Below are 26,687 nucleotides of genomic sequence, written 5' to 3'. Positions count from 1 at the left end.
TTACAAAGGGTTGAAAAATTGTCATACATCATGTCAATCAATTCATAGATATTCTAGAAACATCCTTAAAATAGAAGTATTTTCTGAAATGTGTAAACTAATTAAATAAGTTTTTTTACCACTATTTAGGATTCCTCCTTTTGTATTTTGTCTGACTTTCCATTTCCTTATTCACCATGCAAGTTTGAAATGTTTAGAAAAAAATAGATTGTAATGAACTGTATCCTAATTGAAAAAGAGTTTATTTAATAACATGACCTAATAAAACGATGTCCAAAACATCTATATGAATTTCATAAATATTACACCTGAAAAGTTCCTAATAGAACCATAATGATTATTACATTTATTAAAGCAGTTTCATCAAGAATATTTAAAGCAATTTTCTGAAACATTTATTTCTTGCTCCATTGTAAATTTTGAGCACTTGTTAATCAGGCTCCTAATTTTTGACCAACCACCCCTAATTTTCTTCCTCTTGAGAAAGAATGTGATTTCCTTTTAATTCAAAGGGCCCACTTGACATAACAAATGTAGATTATGGGTCCCCCCCACCCACTTTCTATTTTAGGACTAGGTTTTTGAACCAAGTGAAATAGAAATCCTGGTAAGTACGGTAGATTCAATTTCAAAATCATGCAATGGCTGAAGAGTTCAAAACCATTTTTCCATCGAAGCATTCATAGACTGCAAAATGCAAATGTAATGTTTAGCTAATATAATATGTAGGGAATTTTTTCTCTCCCTCCCTCCCTCCGTGTGTGTCTGTGTGTGTGTTTGTGTGTGTAACTGCTATATAAAGTCTGCAGTCAAATAATCTCATCCTGAAGATCTTTGTTTTTAAAACATTTGCCATCTCTATGAAAAGTTGTTTATCAGAATTTTTAACCTCAGTAATTATTTCATGTGACTTTATAACCAGCCTTTTTCTCTCTATTTTTTTTAATCTAAAGCATCGAATATCTGACTTTAAAAAACTCTTAATTTCTCCTTTCAATTATTTTAACAAGATTTTGATACGCATAAAGCAGTCATTATAAAACTTTATATGTAGTTAGAAAGTGCCTTTAAAGTGGTGAGGAGCCTATTTTTGTTTTCTTTCCTTTTGGATTTGGGTTGCATCCAGTAGAATCCAAAATTTAAAACTGCTTTTCCTTAACTGAGAAATAATTAAAGTTGCAATGTTCAACATGCCAGATAGAAGTGCCAATTTTCCATGCTATTCGGAGAAGTTCATTTTATAAGAATCTAAAAGGCATCACTAGAAACCAGATTCACTTAGCGACCAGTATTAGCAACAGCAGCAAGAGCATGTCAGCACACATAGATTGAGCAAATCTGTATTATATATTTGTAGCAACTACATCACTAGATCATATTAAGTATTATCAAGACAAAAATCCATATACACGCAAGGAAAAGAGAAAAATAACCACTACTTACCAACAAGCATTTCAAACAGAAAAACTCCGACAGACCACCAATCACATTCCCGTCCATAGTATCCATCACCACCTTGGGATTTTAATACTTCAGGCGATATATAATCTGGTGTTCCAACAGCTGTATCACAACGCACCATGCCAGTCTATTCAACCACATAAACAACGACAATTAAACAACACTTAGGTATAGCAGTTAACACTAATCACATTTTTTCCCCATTTTTTCTCCTTCATTTTAACCATACTATTTCTTACCAATATGCCTTGTGTTTCCGTGACCCGTCAAAACCGTGGAGGACAAAATCGCGATCGCCGAAAGCGTGCATGTGACGTCATCACAGCGCGACGAAAAAAATTAAAAATTTAAATAAAATTAAAATTAAAGCAAGCCGATTCACATAAAGGTAAGGGTTAGGTTTAGGGTTAGGTTAAGGGTTAGGGTTAGGTTTAAAGCGTTAGCGTTACGTTTAGCGTTAGGTTAAGGGTTAGCGTTAGGTTTAGCATTACGTTAACGGTTAGGTTTAGGGTTAGATTTAGGGTTAGGCTAAGGGTTAGGTTAAGGGTTAGGTTTAGGGTTAGGTTTGGGGGGGTTAGGGTAAGGTTTTCGTTTTATTTTTACATTTTTCGATCACAGCGCAATGTTTTCGTCGCGCTGTGATGACGTCATATGCGCGCTTTCGTCGAGCGCGATTTTGTACTCCGCGGTTTTGTGGTGGAACCTGTGTTTCTTTTACATGAAGCTTAGGGCCAAAAGTATAAAAAAAAATTCTTGTTCACTGAAGTGAAGGAGTTAAAACTTAAAGTTAACAAAGTCAGACAAAGTAAACAAAAGCTGGGAATGTATGCTATGTCCAGTTAATGGCTCACAGAATCAACTGGTTTGCAATAAATTTCAAGAGAATTTTGGAGCTACTCCTAAAATAACAGAAAACAATATATAGTCACACCTCTATTTAGAGTAACTTAGTAGCTGCAAGCATTCCAGTTATGGAGTACGGCCCATATAAAGCTATAAAGAAAATATATTTTTTTCCCGATAGCTTATCTATTAAAGTGTACTAGTAGTAAACTGTAGTGCAATAAAAGCTGTGAAGCTTAAGTTCCAGGTTCAATTCTTATTTCACTTGCCTGCATGTTATATGTTATATTTAACACTAAAAAATTAACCTGTTTGTAGTAGTGATTCACCCTGAAATAAATATATATATATTTTAAAGACCGATAGTGACAAATAATGTGCAACTTTTCCTTTGGACATTATTATGACGCAAGAATTACATAAATCAAATTTGTTCATTGCTTTCATGCTAGAACAATTAAAAACCACGTTAATTCATAACTCAGAACTGTGTAAACCAGGCTACTAAAGCCTGCAGCTGTCCTTGAAGAATATTTGGAAGCTTCTGATGGTAAAAAATGTGGTGGCCTATGGACATCTATGGCTGCCAGCCATTTAGCACATGTCATACCTTTGCTTTACGAGCTGCATTGTTACTGTTATGCTTCTGGGTACAGTTCAAAGTGCTAATGCTCACTTTTAAAACTCTTCCAAGGCCTGGCGCCAGATTACTTACAGGAGCATCTCTCCTCAGAGTATCTACTCATCTGGTATATACAATAGCAGGAGAGGCATGCCCTGGGTCCCGTCTGTGAGAAAGTGTGCCATCTGATACCCCCCAAAGAGGACCTTTTCTGCCATGGCTCCCACACTTTGGAAGATAACCAGTCTTCGAGATCGGAATTATTCCAATCCTATTGGCTTATGCAAAGCATTAATACCTTAGTTCTACCATTAAGCCTGGATCTCTCAAAGTTTTGGGTGCATCCGTTTGTGGGTTGTATAGATAGTCCTTAATATACAATCATTATAGCAATAGCAGTTAGACTTATATACCGCTTCATAGGGCTTTCAGCCCTCTCGAAGCGGTTTACAGAGGCAGCATATCACCCCCCCACAGTCTGGGTCCTCATTTCACCCACCTCGGAAAGGATGGAAGGCTGAGTCAACCTTTGAGCCGGTGAGATTAGAACCGCTGAACTGCAGATACAGTCAGCTGAAGTGGCCTGCAGTACTGTACCCTAACCACTGCGCCACCTCGGATGGAGTGAAGCAATGCAAAGGTAAATGGATTGGTGGTTTGGAGAGAGGATCCAAGTGTTCATGGGGCTGACGCCTCCCAGTCCATTGTAGGTTTCCATGTGCCAATGGGCACCGAACCCCTCAAGGACTCACCCAACTGCTGGGGCATACATGCAATGGGAAGAGCTTGGATTACAGTTGTTGAGTAAAGCAGTCATGTAGGTGCCTCATGTAATGACTGTAATGACTTACAATCAAAATTCCATCCTCAGTTGTGGTCGTAAATCAAGGACTACCTGTATCTATACACCTTAGCAGCTATTATTAAATTAAATTAGATATAGGGAGCAGGGGTGGGTTTCAACCGGTTCGCGGCGGTCCCCGCGAACCGGTTGGTCGGCGAACCCGGAAGTAAGTAACTTCCGGGAACGGCGAAGGGCCCACCCGCCCGCCCGCGCTCCTTACCGGTCTTTGAAGGCTTCTGCGCTTCCACGCAGGCGCATGGCACATACAGCGCCTGCGCGATTCTCCGCGAGCAGCTGGATGGCACATACAGCGCCTGCGCGATTCTCCGTGAGCAGCTGGAGTATCGCACAGGCACTAAGACGCATGCGTGAACTGCACGCTTGCACGAGGACGCCGCGCCCCCCCCCCCGTTCCAACCGAACCGGTTGGAACAGGATTAGCAACCCACCACTGATAGGGAGGCTTATCTGGAAGGAGAGGTAAGATTCTGCATTATTTTACCACACTGCTTAGAAGAGTCTAGTGAAAAACCTGGAAAGAGTTATTATTAAGATTATAATCAAACTTATCATAGCAACCGCGTGTGTATTTAGGGCACCGCAAAACTATTTTAGGAAAATGTGAAGCTTTAGCAGTTGGCCATGAAAGGGATCCAACAAAAGAATTGTTGCAAAGTTGTGGGTCAGACAGAGGAAAGCCAAGTGACAAGACGTTGTATCTCTTAAGTGGAACAAATTTACTCATTTAGGGGGTAGGATGCCAATTTCTAAAATATATATTTAAGCATTGCTAGCTTTTCAACGGAAGAATGAAGTCTATGTTTGAACAAGAGTCAATTCTGTATCTATATTTTACTTTTCACCTAGAAAATAAAGAACTGTAGCATGGCGCAGCCTATGTAACCCAAACAAAAGAAATTGTATAATGTATTCTGCTATAGGCAGAGACGACGCCTTGGAGTAGGGCCTTCTCTGTTGCCGCTCCGGCCCTATGGAATGAGCTACCCCCAGAGATCCAGACCCTACCCACTCTCATGGCCTTCCGAAAAGCTATCAAAACCTGGGCTATTCCGGCAGGCCTGGGGCTGTTGACCTCTTGATTGAGGTCCAGCCTCGCTTAGACTGGGTGCATGTTGTGTTTCTTTTTCATTTGCTGTGTTTTATCTGTTTTTAATCTTCTCTTTAATATTTCTATTTCTGTAAGCCGCCCGGAGTCCTCCAGGATTGGGCGGCCTATAAATTTAATAAATAGAATAGAATAGAATGCTTATTATTTCTATTGAAAGGTTAAGCATAATTTAAGATGCATGAAAGTTTAAAATCAACTTGCAGAAAGAGGATCTTCTCTAATTAGGACTAACAAATTAAATGTCCATTGTACAAATGTCCTTTATCTGTTGAGCCAAGGTGGCGCAGTGGTTAAATGCAGCACTGCAGGCTACTGCTTGATCAGCAGGTCAGCGGTTCAAATCTCACCGGCTCAGGGTTGACTCAGCCTTCCATCCTTCCGAGGTGGGTAAAATGATTGTTGGGGGCAATATGCTGACTCTCTGTAAACCGCTTAGAGAGGCCTGAAAGGCCTATGAAGCGGTATATAAGTCTACTGCTATTGCTATTGCTATTGTTAGTTTCAACCTGCTTTAGCAGTTTTTTTTTTTTAATAACTGTACTAGTCATGAATCTTTAATGTACTGTACTTAGTTCATTTCAAAATCAATTCAAGTATAAAAATATTTTTCCTCCTAAACTTTAATGGATGTATATTGCTTTTCTGATCTGTGGAATCACATTAACAAGGTCAGCAGTAAAGAACAATTCAATATATAAAATGGTTGAAGCATTTAATAAGAGAATAAACAACCTATTAGCCACTGAGTCATAGTTTCAGCGATCTTTCCTTCCCAGATTTCCCCAATGCCTTCAACAGTGGCAGAGCTTTTAATGGACTTGAAAAGTGCTTCAAAAACATTTATGGAAATATTCAGAGATGCATTTGCCTTGAAAGTAGTCAAACATCAGGAGTTGACGCACAAGTACAATGCACAATTTCTCCCAACTGAAAGTTATGCACGGAGAAATACGAGAGGTTTAGCAATATAGAGATTAAAATTTAATACATTCTCTCACAGGACAGGAAATGTTTTCGCAGTTGATGGACATATTTCTGGCAACCTAGATATACACAAAGCCCAAAGGATGGGATTTCTGCTTTATTTGGAGGGGGAGGTGTTCATATTTTTAGATCTGTTAAGCCCTTCCAAGTTTATGTCTTTTTCAACTTTTTGCCAAAAATGGCATGACTAGATATTTTAATAATTTATAAAAGCAAAAAGGGGAAAAAAACAATCTATCCACTGTATAAAGTTCACCGGTTACTACTTCAATAACTATAGTAGGCAAATAACATCCTTATTTTAGAACAATGATATCTACAAATCAAAACTTATATATTCGAGTCTACCATAGAAAGAATTTTTTTTATTTCAAAACAACTTATTTGGCTAATGTTAAAGTAAACCGAGAAACCACTAGGGGATGCTAAGGGATGCTTCTGAGTAGGAGATGCGTGATAGGTATTGCTTTTATTAATCAACAAGCACTTACGAAAGAGGTTTATAAAATATTGAAATCAGATCTAAGTATATTTCTCAGTATCCTTTCTCAACCTGTTGTTCTTCCACACATATATGTAAGAAACTTAATAAAAAATATCATATCTATTCCAGAGGAAGAAATTACAGATTGAAAAGAAGTTCTGAAAAGCAGAATGAATAACCACAGAGGAATGAAGACCAGCTCTTCAATAATTCCTCTCCCGGTAAGGAAAGAAGATTGAGATTACTCACAAGTACTCCAGACAAGTACTGCTCATCCCAAGGCAACTGCCTAGTTTAGCTGAATTCAGAGCTCCAGGCAACCAGCCATCTTGCTCAAACTGCGGTCAACGCCTTTGAAAGGACTCAAAGTTTGCATATTTCCTTTTCTAATCGTTTTTAGCTATTGCTAGCTGCTTTTCAGCTATCAGAAAGCTTTGGGCGATCTCTGTTGCTATTATTATGGTGCTACAGTGTTTATTACATTATTCTCGTGTAAGGGTTGGTGAACAATCTGAAGCTTCACGAAGGGCTCTGCAGTGCTGCACTCTAACCACTGCGCCAACTCGGCTAGAAATATACATGTAATATGAATGTATTTTTCTACATATATGGAGTGTGGGGTATGAGCAACATTTCTATTTCACCAGCTGCCTAATAATTCATCCTCCCCCTACACTGAGGCACATTTGAATGGGAGAGAATGTCCGCCTACAGTTATCTCCAAATTTTATGGGTGACAAGACATTGCAATCTGCAGCATTCAAACACAGAGGTGTCAACTCACATTGTCATGGCCGCATCACGTGACGTATCGGGACTTTTTCCCGCCCTTTGCTAAATCAGGCATGGGCATGACCAGTATGTGGTGCATCCAGCCCATGGGCTGGGAGTTTGACGGCCCTGCTCTAAAACATCTAGGCCAACATATTAACTACCAGACCCGAATGGCCCAAAATACAATTGTTCATTCACCAGGATTAATCATTCCAACCTATTTCAATGTGTTGGCAACTTGTTCCGTAAGGAACATAAACCATGGTTCAAGGGCTACATACAGGGCCGGATTTAGATGAAAAGAGGCCCTAGGCTATTCCACTTATGTGGCCCTTTCACCTCCCATTTTTAAGTTTGTAAATTACACGAGAGACAATAAAATACATCATTACTGTGATATATATCAATATATATCAATATATATAGCTGGTCTCCCGACGGAGGGCGGCTCTGCTCTGCGGCAAAGGCAGCGAGGCCAGCCGCCTCTCCTGCTGCGCTCAGCTGCCCGGCTCGGCCCCCTCGCCCTCACCTGCCTGGCCGCTGGTGGGCTCCGCGTCGACGGGGCGGCTACTGGGAGCAGCCGCGCCTCTCGCCCGACCGCCGGTGCCGGGAACTTGGGCGGGCTCCCCAACTGCCGCGGCGCTGGAATGATCTTAACCAATACATTTTTATGTTTGTTTATTAGTCATATGCGTAGAATTTCTCCTTATTTTCGGTTCAGTGTTTTAGTGTTCACTGTTTTTAGAATAGTGTAATTTTAATTTTGCTAACAATTTGAATGTAGGCCCCTCTTGATCTTGAGGCCCTAGGCTGAAGCCTAGTTAGCCTGTAGGAAAATCGGGCCCTGGCTACATACAATGTTTTCAGGTGTTCTTCCTCTTCCCCTGATTCCATCTCACTATACTGTAGGGTTTTCTTACATTTGAGAGGTTCCTTCTGAAAATAAGGGAAGCCTGAAAACTATAGATTTTCATATAAGCTACACAGATCAAACCATTCTGAAAGAAACCTAAGTGAGAAGTAGAGCTATGCGCGACCACTGGATTGCCACATAAACACTGTCTTGTTTTCAATGTCATTATTCTTTAGGGTACTCTGAAAACTAGTGATAAGGAAAGCAGAGTGTTTGATAAACTTTTCCTTACAACCAGCATTGACAGCGTAACGAAGTTAGAACTTGTACAGGACGTTATACTAGAGCACAGCAACCACGTTCTCTGCCTTTCTTAAACAGATTAGGGTTGCGTCCGTATTACTTTTACTTTTTTAGATTTTGTAATCTTGTCTTTAATGTTTTTTGTAAATAACTTTAAGGCAAGGAACAATACTTCTTCCTCCCCCTATTCTCCCCACAAAAACAAACCTGGAAGATGCGCTGGGCTGAGAGTGAGTGAGTGGACCAAATTCCTCCAGCTAGTTTTTCATGCCTAAAGCAGAATTCACCGTCTGCCGGTTTTTAGCCTTCACCGCTAGACCAAACTGGCTTTCAGGTTTTATAAACCTGAACCACAGAACTATGACCTAACTTCTCAACTTCAGTTCTCTTTTAGTTTTCAAAATAGACTATTACATTATAATAGACTTTACATTTTCCTCTCTCTCTTGAGAGTAGGTGTGAGACTGAATCGATTTGTAGTACAACATGATATCCCAAATAGCAATAGCAGTTAGACTTATATACCGCTTCATAGGGCTTTCAGCCCTCTCTAAGCGGTTTACAGAGTCAGCATATTGCCCCCAACAACAATCCGGGTCCTCATTTTACCCACCTCGGAAGGATGGAAGGCTGAGTCAACCCTGAGCCGGTGAGATTTGAACAGCTGAACTGCCGAACTAGCAGTACAGCACTCTAACCACTGCGCCACCTCGGCTCCTTAAGCAGCAGTTCAACCTCAATGTTACAAACAAAACAAGCAAGCAAATAATTCCACTGAGCAAAAACCAATACCAAAAATACTTAATGTGATAGAGACACACTCAAGCAGTAGAAAAGTATAATTTTAACATCGAGAAGTTTAATGCTACATAGTACAGATACAATAATACAATACAGTACAATAGCAGAGTTGGAAGGGACCTTGGAGGTCTTCTAGTCCAACCCCCTGCCTAGGCAAGAAACCCTATACCATTTCAGACAAATGGCTATCCAACACCTTCTTAAAGACTTCCAGTGTTGGGGCATTCACAACTTCTGGAGGCAACTTCTGTTCCACTGATTAATTGTTCTCACGGTCAGGAAATTTCTCCTCAGTTCTAAGTTGCTTCTCTCCTTGATTAGTTTCCACCCACTGCTTCTTTTTCCACCCTCAGGTGCCTTGGAGAATAGTTTGACTCCCTCTTCTTTGTGGCAACCCCTGAGATATTGGAACACTGCTATCATGTCTCCCCTAGTCTTTCTTTTCATTAAACTAGACATACCCAGTTCCTGCAACTGTTCTTCGTATGTTTTAGTCTCCAGTCCCCTAAACATCTTTGTTGCTCTTCTTCTGCACTCTTTCTAGAGTCTCCACATCTTTTCTACATCATGGCAACCAAAACTGAATGCAGTATTACAAGTGTGGCCTTACCAAGGCCTTATAAAGTGGTATTAACACTTCACGGGATCTTGATTCTATCCCTCTGTTTATACTGCCTAGAACTGTGTTGGCTTTTTTGGCAGCTGCTGCACACCGCTGGCTCATATTTAAATGGTTGTCCACTAGGACTCCAAGATCCCTTTCACAGTTACTACTGTTGAGCAAGGTACCACCTATACGGTACCTGTGCATTTCGTTTTTCTTGCCTAAATGTAGAACCTTACTCTTTTCACCATTGAATTTCATTAGATAGTGCCCAATGTTCAAGTTAAAAGGCAACAACTGAAAGACAGTAGCTTGGTTCAAAAAACCAGGTTAATTTATTACAATAGCAAGCACTGAATCACAAATCTTCACAGTTAAGTATCTCAGCCACCGCACTATATCAATATTAACCATGGCATAATTAAAACCCTTTCCCTAATATTCGTATGCTGCCCAATAACAGTGAGGCTCTTTGGATTGTACACGCTGGTTTTGAAACAGACACGATGACCCAGATACTTACGTCATCCATTTTCATACAAGTACCAAAATCTGCCAACTTCAGGTGTCCGTATTTATCCAAAAGCATATTATCAGGTTTCACATCTCTGTGTATCATTCCCATGGAATGAATTGCATCGAGAGCAAGGACCACTTCAGCTGTGTAAAATTTGGCCCACTTCTCAGGCACATCATAATTGCTCATGAGGTTGACAAGATCACCACCTGGCATGTATTCCATTACCATGTATAGATATCGGTCATCTTGAAAGGCACTAAAAAGCTGTTTCCAAAAGAAAGAACAGTTCTTCTGTTTCAAAAGTTTTATTTCTTTTAAGGCAAACATTTCATCATTCCTCAATCAGTAAGACATCGAAGTACAATTTCTTGTATATCAAAATAATTCTAGTTTACCACCAAATTCTTGTCTAGCCTAATATATACCCCTCCCTCCCTCCACCCCCTCCCCCAACCCCCCTCCTCCTTCCCCCCCCCCAACTTCCCAGAACCCATACACGGTATGGATTTCTAACAAACACAGTCTAAAATCTATTGAGAAAAATAATAATAATAAAAAAAATAATAATAACATTCTACATTGACCTTAGCTTCTTCTTGCTGAACCAACTTTAAACAATTTAAATCATTTCTGATCTTAAGCATAGGCTAACTGGAATTTCTTGGTCCCATATTTATTTTGTATATAGTCAATCCGTTTTTTCCAGTTTCGTTTATATCTCTCATTTAAGTGATCTTTAAGATATGCCGATAGGCCTAAGGTTAAACAGGCCATGCAGGAAGAAAGAACAGTTCTAAAGACTGCCAACATGTTAAACACTCAGCAAAAATACTGGATTTTAAACTTTTCCCTTTTAAGTCTCTAAAGCACACTTTTAATAAGGTATGCCCACTGTTGTAAGACTTTATGAGTTCCAGAATAATTTAGTTTACCATCAATAAAATAAAGTTTTTAATGTGCCATGTGTGTTTTTAAGTATAGCATTATCGATAAGCTTTTTCCCTCTATATGAAGCAATAACTACAACTATAATTGGCTAGGATGGAAAGTGACAGCCATTTAGAGAATTGTTAGATAAGAATCCATATTATAATTACAGCTTTCGGTGTTATGTTGTAATACAAGAGTCTTGTTAATAGCAAAACTGTTAAAATGTTAATTCCAAGACTTATTTTCTCCTTTTCTAAGTAAAAATGTCACTTTACTTCATGGGCTACTATAAATCCCCTTGGTATGATTTTCGAATGGGTAGGAAATTCTTAAATCCTAGGACTTGGGTAAACTAATGGAAGGACTGTCTTTCAAAAACTAACAGTGCATAGAAATGTGTGTATCTTAAATCAAGGAATTATATGAGCAGGTTACTATATATTTATATCAAATTCTAAACCCATCAGATATCAAAACATTAAAATTGCTATCTCACATATTTATAATTTCCCCCATTTATTTATATTTCCCTTAAATTACCATGGAACTTTGTACACAAGAAATATCCATACCTGAACTACCCATGGACTATTGGCAAAGGCCATTATATCTCTCTCTTCCCAGAAGAAAGCTGAATCTGACCTTTTTAACATCTCAAATTTACTTAGCAGCTTCATGGCATACGCTTTCTGCGTTATTTTATGGCGAACCTGTTAAAAAAAAATAGCAGGATTTAAATAATATAGAAAGTTGGATATGGAGAACCAATAATAAATACCAAAGAACAATAGTCTAAACTTAGCTGAATGCTGAAAAGCAGTAGTCTTCAAGAAATAGAATTAAAAGACCAGAAATCTGAAGGGTGAAACTCTTAGAAAGAAAATGTGATTAAATCAACAGCCAAAGGAAATTTACAGGATGGTCAGCCACATACACACACCGTCTTTATTTTTAAAAAGTAGTTATTGCAAAACAAAATAATTGTCCATGATGGGACAATCAGTGGTGGTTCCATCAACAAGGAGTTGAGGACAGATCTAGCATCCAATTGGCACAGAAACAAAAATTGCTTTTGTGGTAATTCCTTCCATCCCTCCTTAAGCAGAAAAGATTAGAAAGAGACAAAAAGACATTCTAGAAAAAAGCCCATTCTTCAAGCCGTTTATTATACAATCATTGAAATGTTTCACACTTGTCCATATTGCATCATGTTTCCCCGAAAATAAGACAGGGTCTTATTTTCTTTTGACCACTGAAATAAGTGCTTGGCCTTATTTTGGGGGAGGTCTTATTATTTTTGAGGTGCAGGAGGCAGCGAGCGTGGTCACCTCATGGCTGCTGCTGTGTTGCAATATTTTTTGAGGAGGGCTTATTTTAGCGCATGCGCTCAAAAGCCTGATTGGGCTTATTATCCTTATTTTCAGGGAATCAAGGTATATACATGTTTATAATTCCAAAGCAACAGCAACTGTGTTAGCACCATCTTTAGAACAGAAATACTTCTGATGTTAATAGTCAGAATTTGGCTCTTTACTATGGACTGATTAAATTAAAGCCGCAAAACAGCTTCAATACATACGCATCTTTCAAACCAATGATAAAACCCGTGCTTCATTCTAAAGAATTCTGGCAATAAGTGTGTAGTATTCATGTCTCAAAAATCTGTTACCCTAAATACCTCCCCAAAATGTTGGAAATGTGAATCAATACACAGAACATAATTACCATTTATGGTGGACCTGTGAGGAGGCTAAAATGTTTTGGAAAAGGATCAAAAATTGGCTGGAGGCAATAACAGGGGTTAAAATAGAATGGAAACCTGAAGTTTTTTTTATTAGGAATAATATCTGCGAAATACAAAAAAGAAATCCAGTATTTAATACTACATATAATTACGGCGGCAAGGATTGCCTTTGCCCAGAAATGGAAAAACAAATTAATCCCAAGCGAAGATGAAATAATAAGAAAGGTTATGGACTGTGCAGAAACGGACAAACTAACAAAAGAAATCCAGGGAAAAGAAGAATCAGAATTCTACCAGATATGGGATAAACGGTATAGGTGGATGGAGGAAAGAAACAAAAATCAATGAAGGAATATAACAAAACTCAAAAAATAATAGTTACGAGTAAAATAAGAGGGTTAAGAATGGTGAAATCCAAATGAAATACAATAGAAGGGGAAATAATATAAGGTGAGCGGTATCGATTGATAATTGCTATTAGAAAGAACAGGAAGATCCTGTTTGTATTGTATTGTGTAAATGTGGTGTATGTCTAATTTTTGCATGTGTGTATTTTGTATGTTTATTAATAAAAATCTTTTTAAAAATATGTTACCGTTTCCCCTGAAAATAAGCCCTCCCCTAAATATTTTACTGCATGTGCAGCTAGTCCCCACCATTTCCTGGAGGAAAAGGGGGGGGATTGAATTGAATTGATTATATTTTATGCCGCCCTTTTCCCAGAAGGGACTCAGGGCGGCTCACAACCCAAGTCAAGGGGGGGGGGGGATAGGGGATACAAAAAGGGAAAAAAAGACATAGACAAACAATACCACAATTTTTAAAAACAACTCAACAGGCACACCATTCGAGCGGGGACAGGAACTCATCAGCCCCAGGCCTGTCGGAACAGCCAGGTCTTAATGGCTTTGCGGAAAGCCGGAAGGGTGGTGAGGGTCCGAATCTCCACGGGGAGCTCGTTCCAGAGGGCCGGAGCAGCCACAGAGAAGGCCCTCCTCCAGGTGGAGGAACATGTCCCACATGCACCTGCCATCCACGTGGAACCGCCTCGCAGAGGCCGCTCCCACAAACCCTAGCTACCATGCCCCTTCTCTTAGTGGCAGCCGCAAAAAGAGTAGCAGGCCCAGCGATGCTAGGGCTGGTAAGAATGTACCAGAAACAGAGATGGAACTTGCAGCCCTCTCTGGATCATGGGCCGAGGTTAAGCGGCCTCCTGCACCTCAAAAATAATACCGCCCTGAGAATAAGGCCAAGTGCTTATTTCAGGGGTCAAAAGAAAATAAGACCCTGTCTTATTTTCGGGGAAACACAGTATGCCTAATAATTACAGGCTGATTTGCCAATCTTCTACATAAAAATATAAAACGGCCTTGTTGAATTTGACCACAAATCTCTATTGTCCAACAGTGTTTTTCCATAATAACCAACAAAATGCCAGCAGGAACCACAAAACAGAAACAGACAAACACACCAATACACTCTCATAACTGGAATAATAAACAAATGCTTCCATTACTGGAGATAATATGCAATCATGGCAACAGGCCACTAATTCCCTCATCATCCCACAATTTATCCAATATAGCAAGGTTGTTCATCATCATTAAATTTTGTAACTGATTCCATGTCAATGCGCTGCATAAAGTCATACTTTCTTTTATATGCCTATCTAATTATCTATTTTTTTTCTTTTTAAAAAAATGGTCATTCACTATTTTGTAATCTTCACAAACTTTCTATTAACGCACTGGTAATCCATAATTAGTTCATGCTTATCAGTGTAAATTAATATGTACTTCTGCTTCAAATCACATTATTTATATTTGCCTATGGTTTAATTTACTTTATGTATGCATTAACTTTAAATTATTCTGAGATTACTCACTAACCTAAGATACTTGAGGCAAGTTAATACGAAGGAGTGTGGCCATAAAGAAAGACATTATTCTTAAGAGAATTAATGGAAACCCAATTGTTTTATGTTGATATTAAGTTCTTACCAGCTGTACCACACCAAATGCTCCTCTTCCAATCACTTTAACAACATCATAATCTTCCACTTTCATTTGAAGATCACGCATTTTTCGTACAATTTTTTCATCTGAAAAAGTTTAAAGAAAAATATTTGTGCTATTAAAATAATATCCGCCAAGGATAATACACATTAAGCCACTAACAATACAGAAATTTAAGACTAGTAATTACGAATGGCATAGACCATTTAATCTGCAATGTCAGGTTGTATTTTCAGGGCAATGCACAAAGAAAACAGATCCTTTTAAAAAGTACAGTGCAAAGTATTGTCTTTGTAAAATAAGAAAAAGCAGGCCTTAAATCCATAAACACAGGTATTCCTCAACTCATGACCATAATTGACCCCAAAATTTATTTTGCAAGCAAGACAGTTATTAAGTAAGTCATGCCACATTTTGCCACCTTTTTTTGACAGGATTGTTGCGTGAATTGTGTAGTTGTTAAGTGAATCCTGTGGTTGTTAAACGAATCTGGCTTCCGCATTGACTTAGAAGCTCCCTCAGAAAGTTGCAAATGACAATCCCAGATGCTGCAACTATCGTAAATATATGCCAATTGCCAAGCACCCCAAGTTTGATCATATGGCGTGTGAGAATGCTGCAATAGTCATAAGCATGAAAATTGGGTCATGTCACTGTTTTCTGTGCTGTTGTAACTCTGAATGGTCATTAAATGAATGGTTAGAAGTCAAGGACTACCTGTCTACATAAATAGCAAAACAAAATAAAGCCATTTTCGTTAAAACGGCATTAGTTGCTAACTTTACCCACCATAATCAGGAATACTTTTAACTATGAAATTTAATTATAAGAAATGTTAAAGTACCTTAAAATATCATATTTTAACTTTTTGATCACTGACCCTTTGAATCAAATCATGCTATTTTAGATCTCTCTACACACAGAGGAAGACGCTTCAAGTTAGTCTTTTTTTTAATTCTTGTATATATATTTTTTGAAATATACTTTTTTATTTTCCATTTTCATAACATACAATCACATGTATACTATACATAGCCAGTATCCTATTGTATTAAGTAGTAATTACATCAGTTCCTCTTGTTGTCAACGCCCAGAAAGATAAAAATCCATTATTAGCTCTTCTGCTCTCCATACACCTCTTTCTTCTGCCTCTCTCCTACCTCCTTTCTTCCTTCCATCATCCTTTCCTACTCTACTTCCCCTTCCTTTCTCCTTCTCATCTCTCTTCATTCCACTCCTCCTTATCCTCCTCATCTTCCCCCTCTTACCCTCTCTCCTATCCCTCTCTTCCCATCTTTCTTCTCCCTTCTGTTTCCCACTCTTCCTCTCATTGGTGTATTTCAACTTCTGAGCAAACTCCAATCTATGTTGATAGTATTTATGCTTCCATATCAATATATTTAACATATCTTAGTTTTAAAGAAAAAATAAGAGAAGACAGTATACATGTGCAATCATATTACATTACATCAAGTTAGTCCTGACTCCTGGCAACCGCCTGGACGAATCCATGCAGCTTTCTTGGCAAGATAATCTTTCAAAAGTGGTTTGTCACTGCCTGTTTTTCAGAGCTGAATGTGTTTGATGCCCCAAAGTCACCCAGCTGGCTTTGTGCCCGAGGGAAGGCCAGAACTCACAACCTCCTGATTTCTAGAGTAATACCTTTCACCACCATACCAACTGGTTCTCCCATTTTGTCGAGAACTAACTATGTAGTTTCAGAGTTCCAGAATATATGATATTAAATTACTCTTGCCAGAGTCCATTATCATAATATTGTGACAGCAAATCTCTTTTAGAAATGAGGGGCAAGCGTATGTGGATAAAGCAAATAAAAATGCTATAAATACATATAAAAATATTCTTCATCTACATGGGGGTTATTTATACATAAGAAAAAACTTACATCTGTTAAGGAAATTGTCTATGTTTTTGTTCTTCCTCAGTGCTGGATAATCCAGATCAAGGACTAAGGACTTTAAACCATCCTAGAAAAAAAGAAAAAAAGGGAAAAAACAAAGGAAGATTATTTTAGAAATCACACCTTTCCTTATGCCATGAATATTTGAACATAAATAGAACCATGAGATTCCAAACACACAAGCTTCCCATTTGAATATGATGTTTATCCATATTTTAGGAACAAATCTTTCAGGATGGAATTTATCTTCTTATGGTATATTTTACATAGTTATATGTTCTACATTTCCCTTACTACAGTTTGTATTATACACACTTTAGACTATTAAAAAGCAAAATTAGTCAACTTCTGCTTGCACGGGAAGACATTTTTTATCATTTTTATTGCTGCACCTTTTCAATACTACCTCTGGTGCAGTGATGGGTTCAAAAATTGTTCGAACCTACTCTGTGGGTGTTGCCTCCTTTGTGGGAGTGGCTTGCCACCCATGTGACCAGATGGGAGTGGCTTGGCGCCCATGTGACCGGATATGAAATTATGAATTCGTACATAGGTCGGTCCAAGTAGCTATTCAGAAACTCTGGCATTGAAGCATGCAAGTCTTAAAGCTGTCAAGATACAAGATCCTTGCACCCCTAACCCTTTAGAAAAAAAAACTAGGGGTCTTCAAACCTGACAGCTTTAAGACTTGTGGACTTCAACTCCCAGAATTCCTCCTTCAGTCACGTTGGCTCAGGAACTCTGGCACGGAAGCATGCAAGTCTTAAAGCTGTCAAGTTACAAGATCCTTGCACCCCTAACCCTTTAGCAGTGGTGGGTTTCAAAAAATTTTGGAAGCTCTTCTGTAGGTGTGGCCTGCTTTCCGGGTCCACTGGTGGAACCTCTTCTAACCGGTTCGGTAGATTTGACGAACCGGTTCTACCGAATAGGTGCGAACTGGTAGGAACCCACCTCTGCTCTGATGTATTCTGGCACAGATTTTGAAGGGCACTGTATGGAAATTGGGAATCAAATCTGTTGATGGATCTGTTTTCATTGCCATCTGATATACTGTCATTTTTACTAAGAAGCAATTCCTATAACATTCAATGGGATTTACTCAGGTTTATAATTAAGAAACTCTAGTCCCGCTGTAAATCAGGTTGACCCTGCTGGGGTTTTTTATTGAAAAGTTTTAATAGTTTTACAATAGTATACCTTTCCCCTTCCCTCCCTGCCCCCCAATCCCACATCCGCCCCTACACTACCCCCCAACTTCCCAGAGCAAATACAGGGTATAAACATTTAACAATCATACACTAAAATAAACTAACTAACTTTAGCATCATACCTTCGCTTATACTTTAACTCCCCTTTTGTAAAGCTAACTTTAGATAAGTTGTAACATTCCCTGTTCATTCATTCATAAGCTAACTGAAATTTCTTAGTCCCATATTTGTTTTGAATATAATCAGTCCATCTTCTCCATTCCATCTTGTATTTCTCATCTGAATGATCCTTAAGGTATGCTGATATTTTAGCCATCTCTGCTAAGTTTATTACTTTTAACATCCACTTGAATAGTAGGCAATTCTTCCTTCTTCCAGTAGTTGTTGAGTTCAGAATCAAATTAGTCTCTATAACTGCTGGATTTTTGTAAGTCCTTAAAGATCTGACTCTTTACCTGGGGCTGGTTTCTAATGTATGTAGAAACCTAGAGGTTTTTTTTTAAAAAAAAAAATAGTAATTATAATATATGATATTTTCTCCAGTGCTATGTATTTTAATTTTTGAATTTTTGAATTGATTTTACTTTATTTTTTTAAATTTTTTTCACTATCCAGAGTCACTTGTGGACGTGGTGAGTCACATAAATGGAATGAATGGATAAATCAACAAATTTACTGCTATGTTTTCATTGCGCCTAGTTAATGAGATTGTTTCAGATTAGGAAAACTTCAAAATCCATCCCATTTATTTCAAAGCCACAGCTCAAGCCTGTCTACATCGTTTTGAATCTTCTCACTTTGACCTAAACTATCAGCCACTTTTCAAGCTTTGTTCAGCTGTACATTTTATAAGCCTCCCGAACAACTCCCAACATTTGCATCAATAATAAAAAAAGAATAGCAATAGCAATAGCAGTTAGACTTATATACCGCTTCATAGGGCTTTCAGCCCTCTCTAAGCGGTTTACAGAGTCAGCATATATTGCCCGCACAGTCTGGGTCCTCATTTCACCCACCTCGGAAGGATGGAAGGCTGAGTCAACCTTGAGCCAGTGAGATTAGAACCGCTGAACTGCAGATAACAGTCAGCTGAAGTGGCCTGCAGTACTGCACCCTAACCACTGGGCCACCTCGGCTCAAAAGTACAGCCTTCTGCCACTCCATGATGTCTGGATCATTCAAACAGTGCTGGCACTCAAACACCTATCAAGAACTTGTTCTGTAGGAGAACACCTTTCTTTACTACATTCTAGATCTACTTCCCTTCCCCAAAGGAAAAATAAAGATCCTTTTTGACGGTACAATTATCACTAGGTCACCAGTGCAATGTCTCTACTCAGGCAACAGGAAGTTGACCCTAGTCCTTTTAAACCTGGATGTGAAATCATGCTGTTCATTACAAAGTCCACATTCCCCCCACACCCCGCCCCTCCAAAATATCTAGCAGATTCGCACACCCAAAGGTAGGGGGGGGGAGGGAAGAGTAGTAAAAGCAATATAAATCGATTAAAGTATTTTTAGTTATGCCATTTGTCATCTTCATCATGAACTGTAACAAATATTCTTCTAATCTCAGGTAAATACATTAACTACTCTGATACGTATAACACACAAAAAAGGGAATTAAGTAGTACCAAGTCAATCATTCTAAACCAGTGGTAGTCAACCTGGTCCCTACCGCCCACTAGTGGGCGTTCCAGCTTTCATGGTGGGCGGTAAGGGTTTGCTGTAACTCTGCTTTATAAATTTTATAAAATAAAGTTACTTCCCTACTTTATAAATCACAATTACTGTGGAACCGGTGGGCGGTTAGAAAATTTTGCTACTAACAGAGATACAAAAGTGGGCGGTAGGTATAAAAAGGTTGACTACCCCTGTTCTAAACTCTGCGCAGAAGTTTGCAAATTTTGTACGACTTTCCAGAAACAGGAGAGTAGCAATAGCAATAGCAGTTAGACTTATATACCGCTTCATAGGGCTTTCAGCCCTCTCTAAGCGGTTTACAGAGTCAGCATATTGCCCCCAACAATCCAGGTCCTCATTTTACCCACCTCGGAAGGATGGAAGGCTGAGTCAACCCTGAGCCGGTGAGATTTGAACAGCCGAACTGCAGAAATGCAGTCAGCTGAAGTAGCCTGCAGTGCTGCACTCTAACCATTGCGCCACCTCGGTACCCATATTAGTTTTTCAAAGCAAAAACAAACAACTAAAAAGCATTTTAAATATTATCAAGTTATTTTAATATAAATTTCCACTCATAACCAAACACTTAATGAATACCTGGGAACATTATAAACCTCTCCCCTACAAGACTGCGCATTCTAATACTTGCATTTCTTTCCCGCAAATGAGCCGCCATGAAAGAAAATTTCAAGTTCCACCTCCAGAAAGAGCAAGATATTCAGAGTTTTGTTAATAAAGTATGTTGAAAGAGAATAGGATAAAGTGACGTAAATGTCAGCAATTGGATTTCCACTTTAAAAGGGACTCAGCTACTCAGCTCCTGTGAAAACGGGTGAGGAGGCTATTCTCTTAACAGGTAACAAAAGAATGCTCAAGAGAGCAATAGCAATAGCAGTTAGACTTATATACCGCTTCATAGGGCTTTCAGCCCTCTCTAAGCGGTTTACAGAGTCAGCATATCGCCCCCAACAACAATCCGGGTCCTCATTTCACCCACCTCGGAAGGATGGAAGGCTGAGTCAACCCTGAGCCGGTGAGATTTGAACAGCCGGACTGCAGAACTGCAGTCAGCTGAAGTAGCCTGCAGTGCTGCATTTAACCACTGCGCCACCTCGGCTGAGAGTGAGCATGAGAATCTCTTACAATCATAGAACACAATTGCTCACAAACAAATAATTGTAGAAACAGAATATTTAAAAGTCATGGACATTTCCAAAATGTATGCATCATTCTAATTTGCTGCTTATGTTGCACTTGTATTTATATTTCCCATTTTGTGAGTCTTCACAATTGATTAATATCATTAGGGGAAAAAAGCAAGGAAGTCCACATTCTAACTACTGCAATGCGCTCTACATGGGGCAGCCCTTGAAGAGTATTCGGAGACTTCAACTCGTCCAGAATGCAGCCGCGCGAGCGATTGTGGGTGCACCTCGGTACACCCACGTTACACCTATCCTCCGCGAGCTGCACTGGTTACCGATCAGTCAAGCTTCAAGGTGTTAGTCGTAACTTATAAAGCCCTTCGTGGTATTGGATCTGGGTACTTGAGAGACCGCCTGCTGCCAATTACCTCCCACAGACCCATTAGATCTCACAGGGTTGGCCTCCTCCGGGTGCCATCTACCAGCCAATGCCACCTGGGTATTACCCGGGGGAGAGCCTTCTCTGTGGCAGCTCCGGCCCTCTGGAATGAACTCCCTGCAGGGATTCGGACCCTCACCTCTCTCCAGGCCTTCCGAAAAGCCGTCAAAACCTGGCTTTGCCGGCAGGCCTGGGGGTGATGAGTTCCCTCCCCTCTTGACATGTATGGTTGTGCGACTGTTGCCTATTTTTATTATTTGTATTTCGTTTTTATGTTCCCCTTTTCCCCCTTTTGAATTGTTCGCCGCCCTGAGTCCTCCCGGAGAAGGGCGGCATACAAATAATAAAATTCTATTCTATTCTATTCTATTCTATTCTAACAGCAATAGCAGCAGTAGACTTATATACCGCTTCATAGGCCTTTCAGGCCTCTCTAAGCGGTTTACAGAGAGTCAGCATATTGCCCCCAACAATCTGGGTCCTCATTTTACCCACCTCGGAAGGATGGAAGGCTGAGTCAACCCTGAGCCGGTGAGATTTGAACCGCTGACCTGCTGATCTAGCAGTAGCCTGCAGTGCTGCATTTAACCACTGCGCCACCTTGGCTCTTCAACAGCATACAATTGAAATGGTCATGTAATATATCCTCCATTCATTTTTGCAATATTTTGGAGCTGTTGTTGTAAAGAAAGTAATTCATTCTAATCAATCTTACAAGATGTTTAATAGAATATATGCACGAACTATTTGGAGTGCTATATCAAGAGCCCGTCTGTTAGTCATTTGCAATTAAATCATGAAGAAATTGATAGATCTATTACAAGAAAGATTACCAGTATGAGATCAAAACCTTGAATATCTGATAACTATATTAAAGCCTATTTCAATGGCCTAATCAACTTACAGGGAAAAAAAACTATTTTAGTCCTGATGCTGTTGAAATTTGGGAGGAAATCAGCACCGTGACCCGTCAAAACCGCGGTCCACAAAAGCGCGTTCGACGAAAGCGCGTAAGTGACGTCATCACAGCGCGACGAAAAAAATTAAAAATTGAAATAAAAATAAAATTAAAGCAAGTGGATTCACATAAAGGTAAGGGTTAGGTTTAGGGTTAGGGTTAGGGTTAGGTTTAGAGCGTTAGGGTTACGTTTAGCGTTAGGTTAAGGGTTAGCGTTAGGTTAAGGGTTAGGTTTAGGGTTAGGTTTAGGCTTAGGTTAAGGGTTAGGTTTAGGGTTAGGGTTAGGTTTGGGGGGGTTAGGGTAAGGTTTTCGCTTTAATTTTACATTTATCGATTACAGCGCGATGTTTTCGTCGCGCTGTGATGACGTCACGTACGCGCTTTCGTCGAGCGCGCTTTTGTCTACCGCGGTTTTGTGGTGGAACCATTCAGCACATCCTCAAAATGACAAATAACACGAAGTATGCTACCAACACTACAAAACAAATTCAGCAAATTTCGGTCTCCAGCTTATTTTCTTGCCAACATTCTCAGTTAAACAATCAGTACCAGGATGAACCCTTAACTGCTAAAGTATTGGGGGTTGGTTAGTTAGTTTTAAACCGGCCTATCAATAATCAACCTTCAAATATATCAAATACTTTGAATCTGTCCTTTTACAGACTCAGGGCAGTTTACAGTAACATTCAACAATAAAATAGCCACTAATAGGCAAGTAATTTAGGTAGTCTTCGACTTACGACCATAACTGAGCCCAAAATTTCCATTCGTAAGCAAGACAGTTAAGTGACTTTCACCGCATTCTATGCCCTTGCCACAGTTGTTAAGTGAATCCCTGCAGTTGTTAGGTTAATAACATGGTTGTTAGGTGAATCTGGCTTCCTCACTGACTTTGTCAGAAGATTGCAAAAGGGAATCACTGCAAATGTCATAAATACCTGCCAGTTGCCAAGTATCCAAATTCTGATCACATGACTACGGGAGAGTTACAACGATGGTTAAGTGAAAACTGTTGTGGCCCAGAAGGAGCCGTTGGAGCTGCCACCAGACTCCGACAGCGAGGGGCTCTATGAGTCGGCTCTGGAGGATGTGGAGGACCCTGGACAGGGTTCCGACTCTGAGCAGGGCGCAGAGAGGCTGGTTGGCCACCAGGAGGCGCCTGAGCCTTGGACCAGTGGGGAGGAGACAAGGGAGTGTGATCCGGATGTCAACAGTGAGTTGTTCCTGGATGCCCGGCACCGAAGAGCTAACAGGCATCAGGAAAAGTTGCGTAAGTATAGGAAGTAATTGCACTCAGCTGGTGGTCATTAGGCTCCTCTCCAGACTATAAAAGGACTGCTTGTGCACACACCCCTCTTGCAGAAGTCAATGCAGTAACAAATGTCGGAGAACATTACTGTGAGCTTGGCAGGCTGGATTGCTGCCACGGCTTATCTGTGCTGGATTGCTGCCCAAGCTTGTCTTTGCCGGTTTGCTGCCAAGGACCTGTCTGTCTGTTAATTAAATGCCATAACTTATCTTTGGCTCAGAGTGTGTTGGTGTGGAACGAGGGGGGTCAGAACAGAAAACTATTGTAGATCACTTTTTCCAGCCCCCTTGTCACTTCAGTTACTAAACAAGTTGTGGTAAATTGAGGACTACCTGTGTGTGTGTGTGTGTCATAATAAAAGTGTAGGACGATAGCATTATAAACAGAACAAATTTAACAGTTAAACTTTCTGTTGGGGCAACAACAGAAAAGCAGCCATCTTGTGTCTTTTAATTCCTCTCGGTTTATAGAAGCACAACAATCAACCTTCTGGGATGAACACAATGAACAAGGTGATCTGTTAGGAGAAGCAGGTTCTGAAAGCATCCAGGTGCCAAGCCAGATATGCCTTTGTAAGTGAAAACCATCACGGTGAATTATATCCAGAAACCAAGTGGTGACTAATGCAGGGCACTGAAATACAGGTGCAAAACATGCTCTTGTTATGCCTGCCAGGAATCAGAATGTTGTGTTTTATACCAGTTGCGGTTTTCAAAAGCGTTCTTCAAATTTCAGAGCCATGGGGGGGAAATTGACGCCTTTTAAAGAAAATTACAGTAGAAATCATGCCCAACCCTTAACAGCAACACCATGGTATAAAAAGAGTATTTCTTATTTGCGGTAACTAAATTAATACAGCATTACGGATTTGGTGAGCCGATGAACCAGGGAAGCCTGTCTTTGCTTTTCAGCTATGAAAAAAATGGTGAAGATTGAACTGACTAGCCACCCAATGTTTTATTTTTATTTTTTTTGCACTGTCTTGTCTGAAATTACATCTTTAATTTAAAAAGTTAAAAACCAAGTAAACTAAAAATGCATTCCGTTGTTTTTTGCAAAGATAACTAGCAATAGCAATAGCAGTTAGACTTATATACTGCTTCATAGGGCTTTCAGCCCTCTCTAAGCGGTTTACAGTGTCAGCATTTCGCCCCCAATAGTCTGGATCCTCATTTTACCCACCTCGGAAGGATGGAAGGCTGAGTCAACCCTGAGCCGGTGAGATTTGAACCGCCGAACTGCAGATAACAGTCAGCTGAAGTGGCTGCAGTACAGCACCCTAACCACTACGCCACCTCGGCTCTTTTTAATTCTAAAACTACTTTTTAATTCTAAAGCTACTTTTTAATCTAAGGAAACTACTATAAAAAACAATATTAATACTATTTAAAAATGGTGGTTGTTGTAACACATTATGGTAAAAAAAATATTTTCCAAACCATCCAAAACAATTAAATAAATTGGAGCTGATTTTATAACTGTGCACCTGTTTCCTTAGTACTAAGATCATCATTCCATTTTTTTTGTTAGATTTACTTGGGGCAAAAAAAACCCCTAACAAATCGCTTTTTATGTTGCATATTTTTCAAAACTGAACTTTCTCCTTCTCCTTGAAGTACCACAAAGTATGTATTCAGGTTAAAAACAAACAAGAAGAATGCATTTAGAAATTATTCTAGATGCTCCTTCATTAGTGCATAAATCACTATTTAAACCGAACAGAAAAGAACAGAACAGAATGACAAGAGTTGGAAGGGACCTTGGAGGTCTTCTAGTCCAATCCTTCCTACGTAGGCAGGAAACCCTATACCCGTTCAGATGAATGGTTGCCCAATCTCTTCTTAAAAACTTCCAGCGTTGGAGCATTCAACAACTTCTGGTGGCAAGTTGTTCCACTGATTAATTGTTCTAACTGTCAGGAAATATCTCCTTATTTCTAAGTTGTTTCTCTCCTTGATTAGCGTCCATTCATTGCTTCTTGAAATAAAAATAAAAATTAGATTTAAATAAATTAAATTTTGAAGGCCAGAAAAAGAGATATATCCCACTATAAATAGAGAACTAGGTTGTGGTCAAAACAATGATATAGCAGGGAAATCTGGGAGAGGAGGGGGAAGTGTTGGTTTATGTTGGTTTTGTTTTTAATATGCTGTCTTTGTCTCGTTTCCCCCCTTTCCCTTGTCTTTTGTGAGCCGCCCGGAGTCCTCCGGGAGTGGGCGGCATACAAGATTGATAGATAGATAGATAGATGATAGATGATAGATAGATAGATAGATAGATAGATAGATAGATAGATAGAGAGAGAGAGAGAGAGAGAGAGAGAGAGAGATATGATAGATGATATAGATAGATAGATAGATAGATAGATAGATAGATAGATAGATAGATAAAATAGATTAGATAGATTAGATTAATAGATTAGATAGATAGATAGATAGATAGATAGATAGATAGATAGATTAGATAGATAGATTAGATATAGATAGATAGATAGATAGATAGATAGATAGATAAGATTAGATAGATAGATAGATTAGATAGATAGATTAGATATAGATAGATAGATAGATAGATTAGATAGATTAGATAGATTAGATAGATAGATAGATAGATAGATAGATAGATAGATAGATAGATAGATAGATAGATAGATAGATTAGATAGATAGATAAACAAACAAACAAACAAATGTCCTTATTTGAGAGACCTGGGTAGTATTTTGTCCCCAGAACACAATACATGATGTCTTCAAAGTTATAAATGGATCGAGGTCTAGGACTGTGGTATCTCGCAGATCATTCTCTCCTCTGTGTCTATCATCATATGATCTATTCATCATTTAAGGCCCTGTTCCAAATTCCTCGGATGTCAGAGGCCTGATGGGCAGCGACAACTACGGCTCTTCCATAGGAAACACCCTATGGAATAACATTCGTCATAGCATGACAAAAGAGAACACACTGTTTCTGTTTCCAACTGTGATCCATCATTTGGCTGGGGTTTTTTTGGTGTGTGTGTTTGTGTGTATTTGGTGTGGGATGGAGTTTGGGGTTTTTGTTTTGTTTTTCAGGGGATGCTAAGTATTTAAAAGCTTTTAAAACAATAACGGGATG

The 26,687-nt window shown here is 39.3% G+C and overlaps 1 protein-coding gene across 5 annotated transcripts in view; it reads right to left on the bottom strand.

Moving 5' to 3' along the window:
- ROCK2 (Rho associated coiled-coil containing protein kinase 2) overlaps positions 1 to 26,687 on the bottom strand; it is a 127,493-nt gene that overhangs the window by 59,126 nt on the left and 41,680 nt on the right. For 4 of the 5 annotated variants that reach the window (XM_087702739.1, XM_087702740.1, XM_087702741.1 and 1 more), the window contains exons 2-6: positions 16,818 to 16,899; positions 14,897 to 14,997; positions 11,725 to 11,862; positions 10,226 to 10,486; positions 1,444 to 1,588 (exon numbers count right to left, since the gene is read on the bottom strand). In XM_087702739.1, coding sequence (XP_087558865.1) covers positions 1,444 to 1,588; positions 10,226 to 10,486; positions 11,725 to 11,862; positions 14,897 to 14,997; positions 16,818 to 16,899 — 727 coding nt within the window. Of the gene's footprint in view, positions 1 to 119; positions 167 to 1,443; positions 1,589 to 10,225; positions 10,487 to 11,724; positions 11,863 to 14,896; positions 14,998 to 16,817; positions 16,900 to 26,687 lie in introns of those variants that run through there. The other variant, XM_087702743.1, reaches the window with a different exon arrangement.

Source organism: Thamnophis sirtalis, unplaced genomic scaffold, assembly GCF_051295495.1.
Source record: "Thamnophis sirtalis isolate CommonGarterSnake01/CBP01778 unplaced genomic scaffold, rThaSir2_p1.2 scaffold_16, whole genome shotgun sequence".
Classification (NCBI taxonomy): Eukaryota; Metazoa; Chordata; class Lepidosauria; order Squamata; family Natricidae; genus Thamnophis; species Thamnophis sirtalis.
Note: the sequence above shows the minus strand (reverse complement) of the source record. Positions and strands in the feature narration are given on the sequence as shown.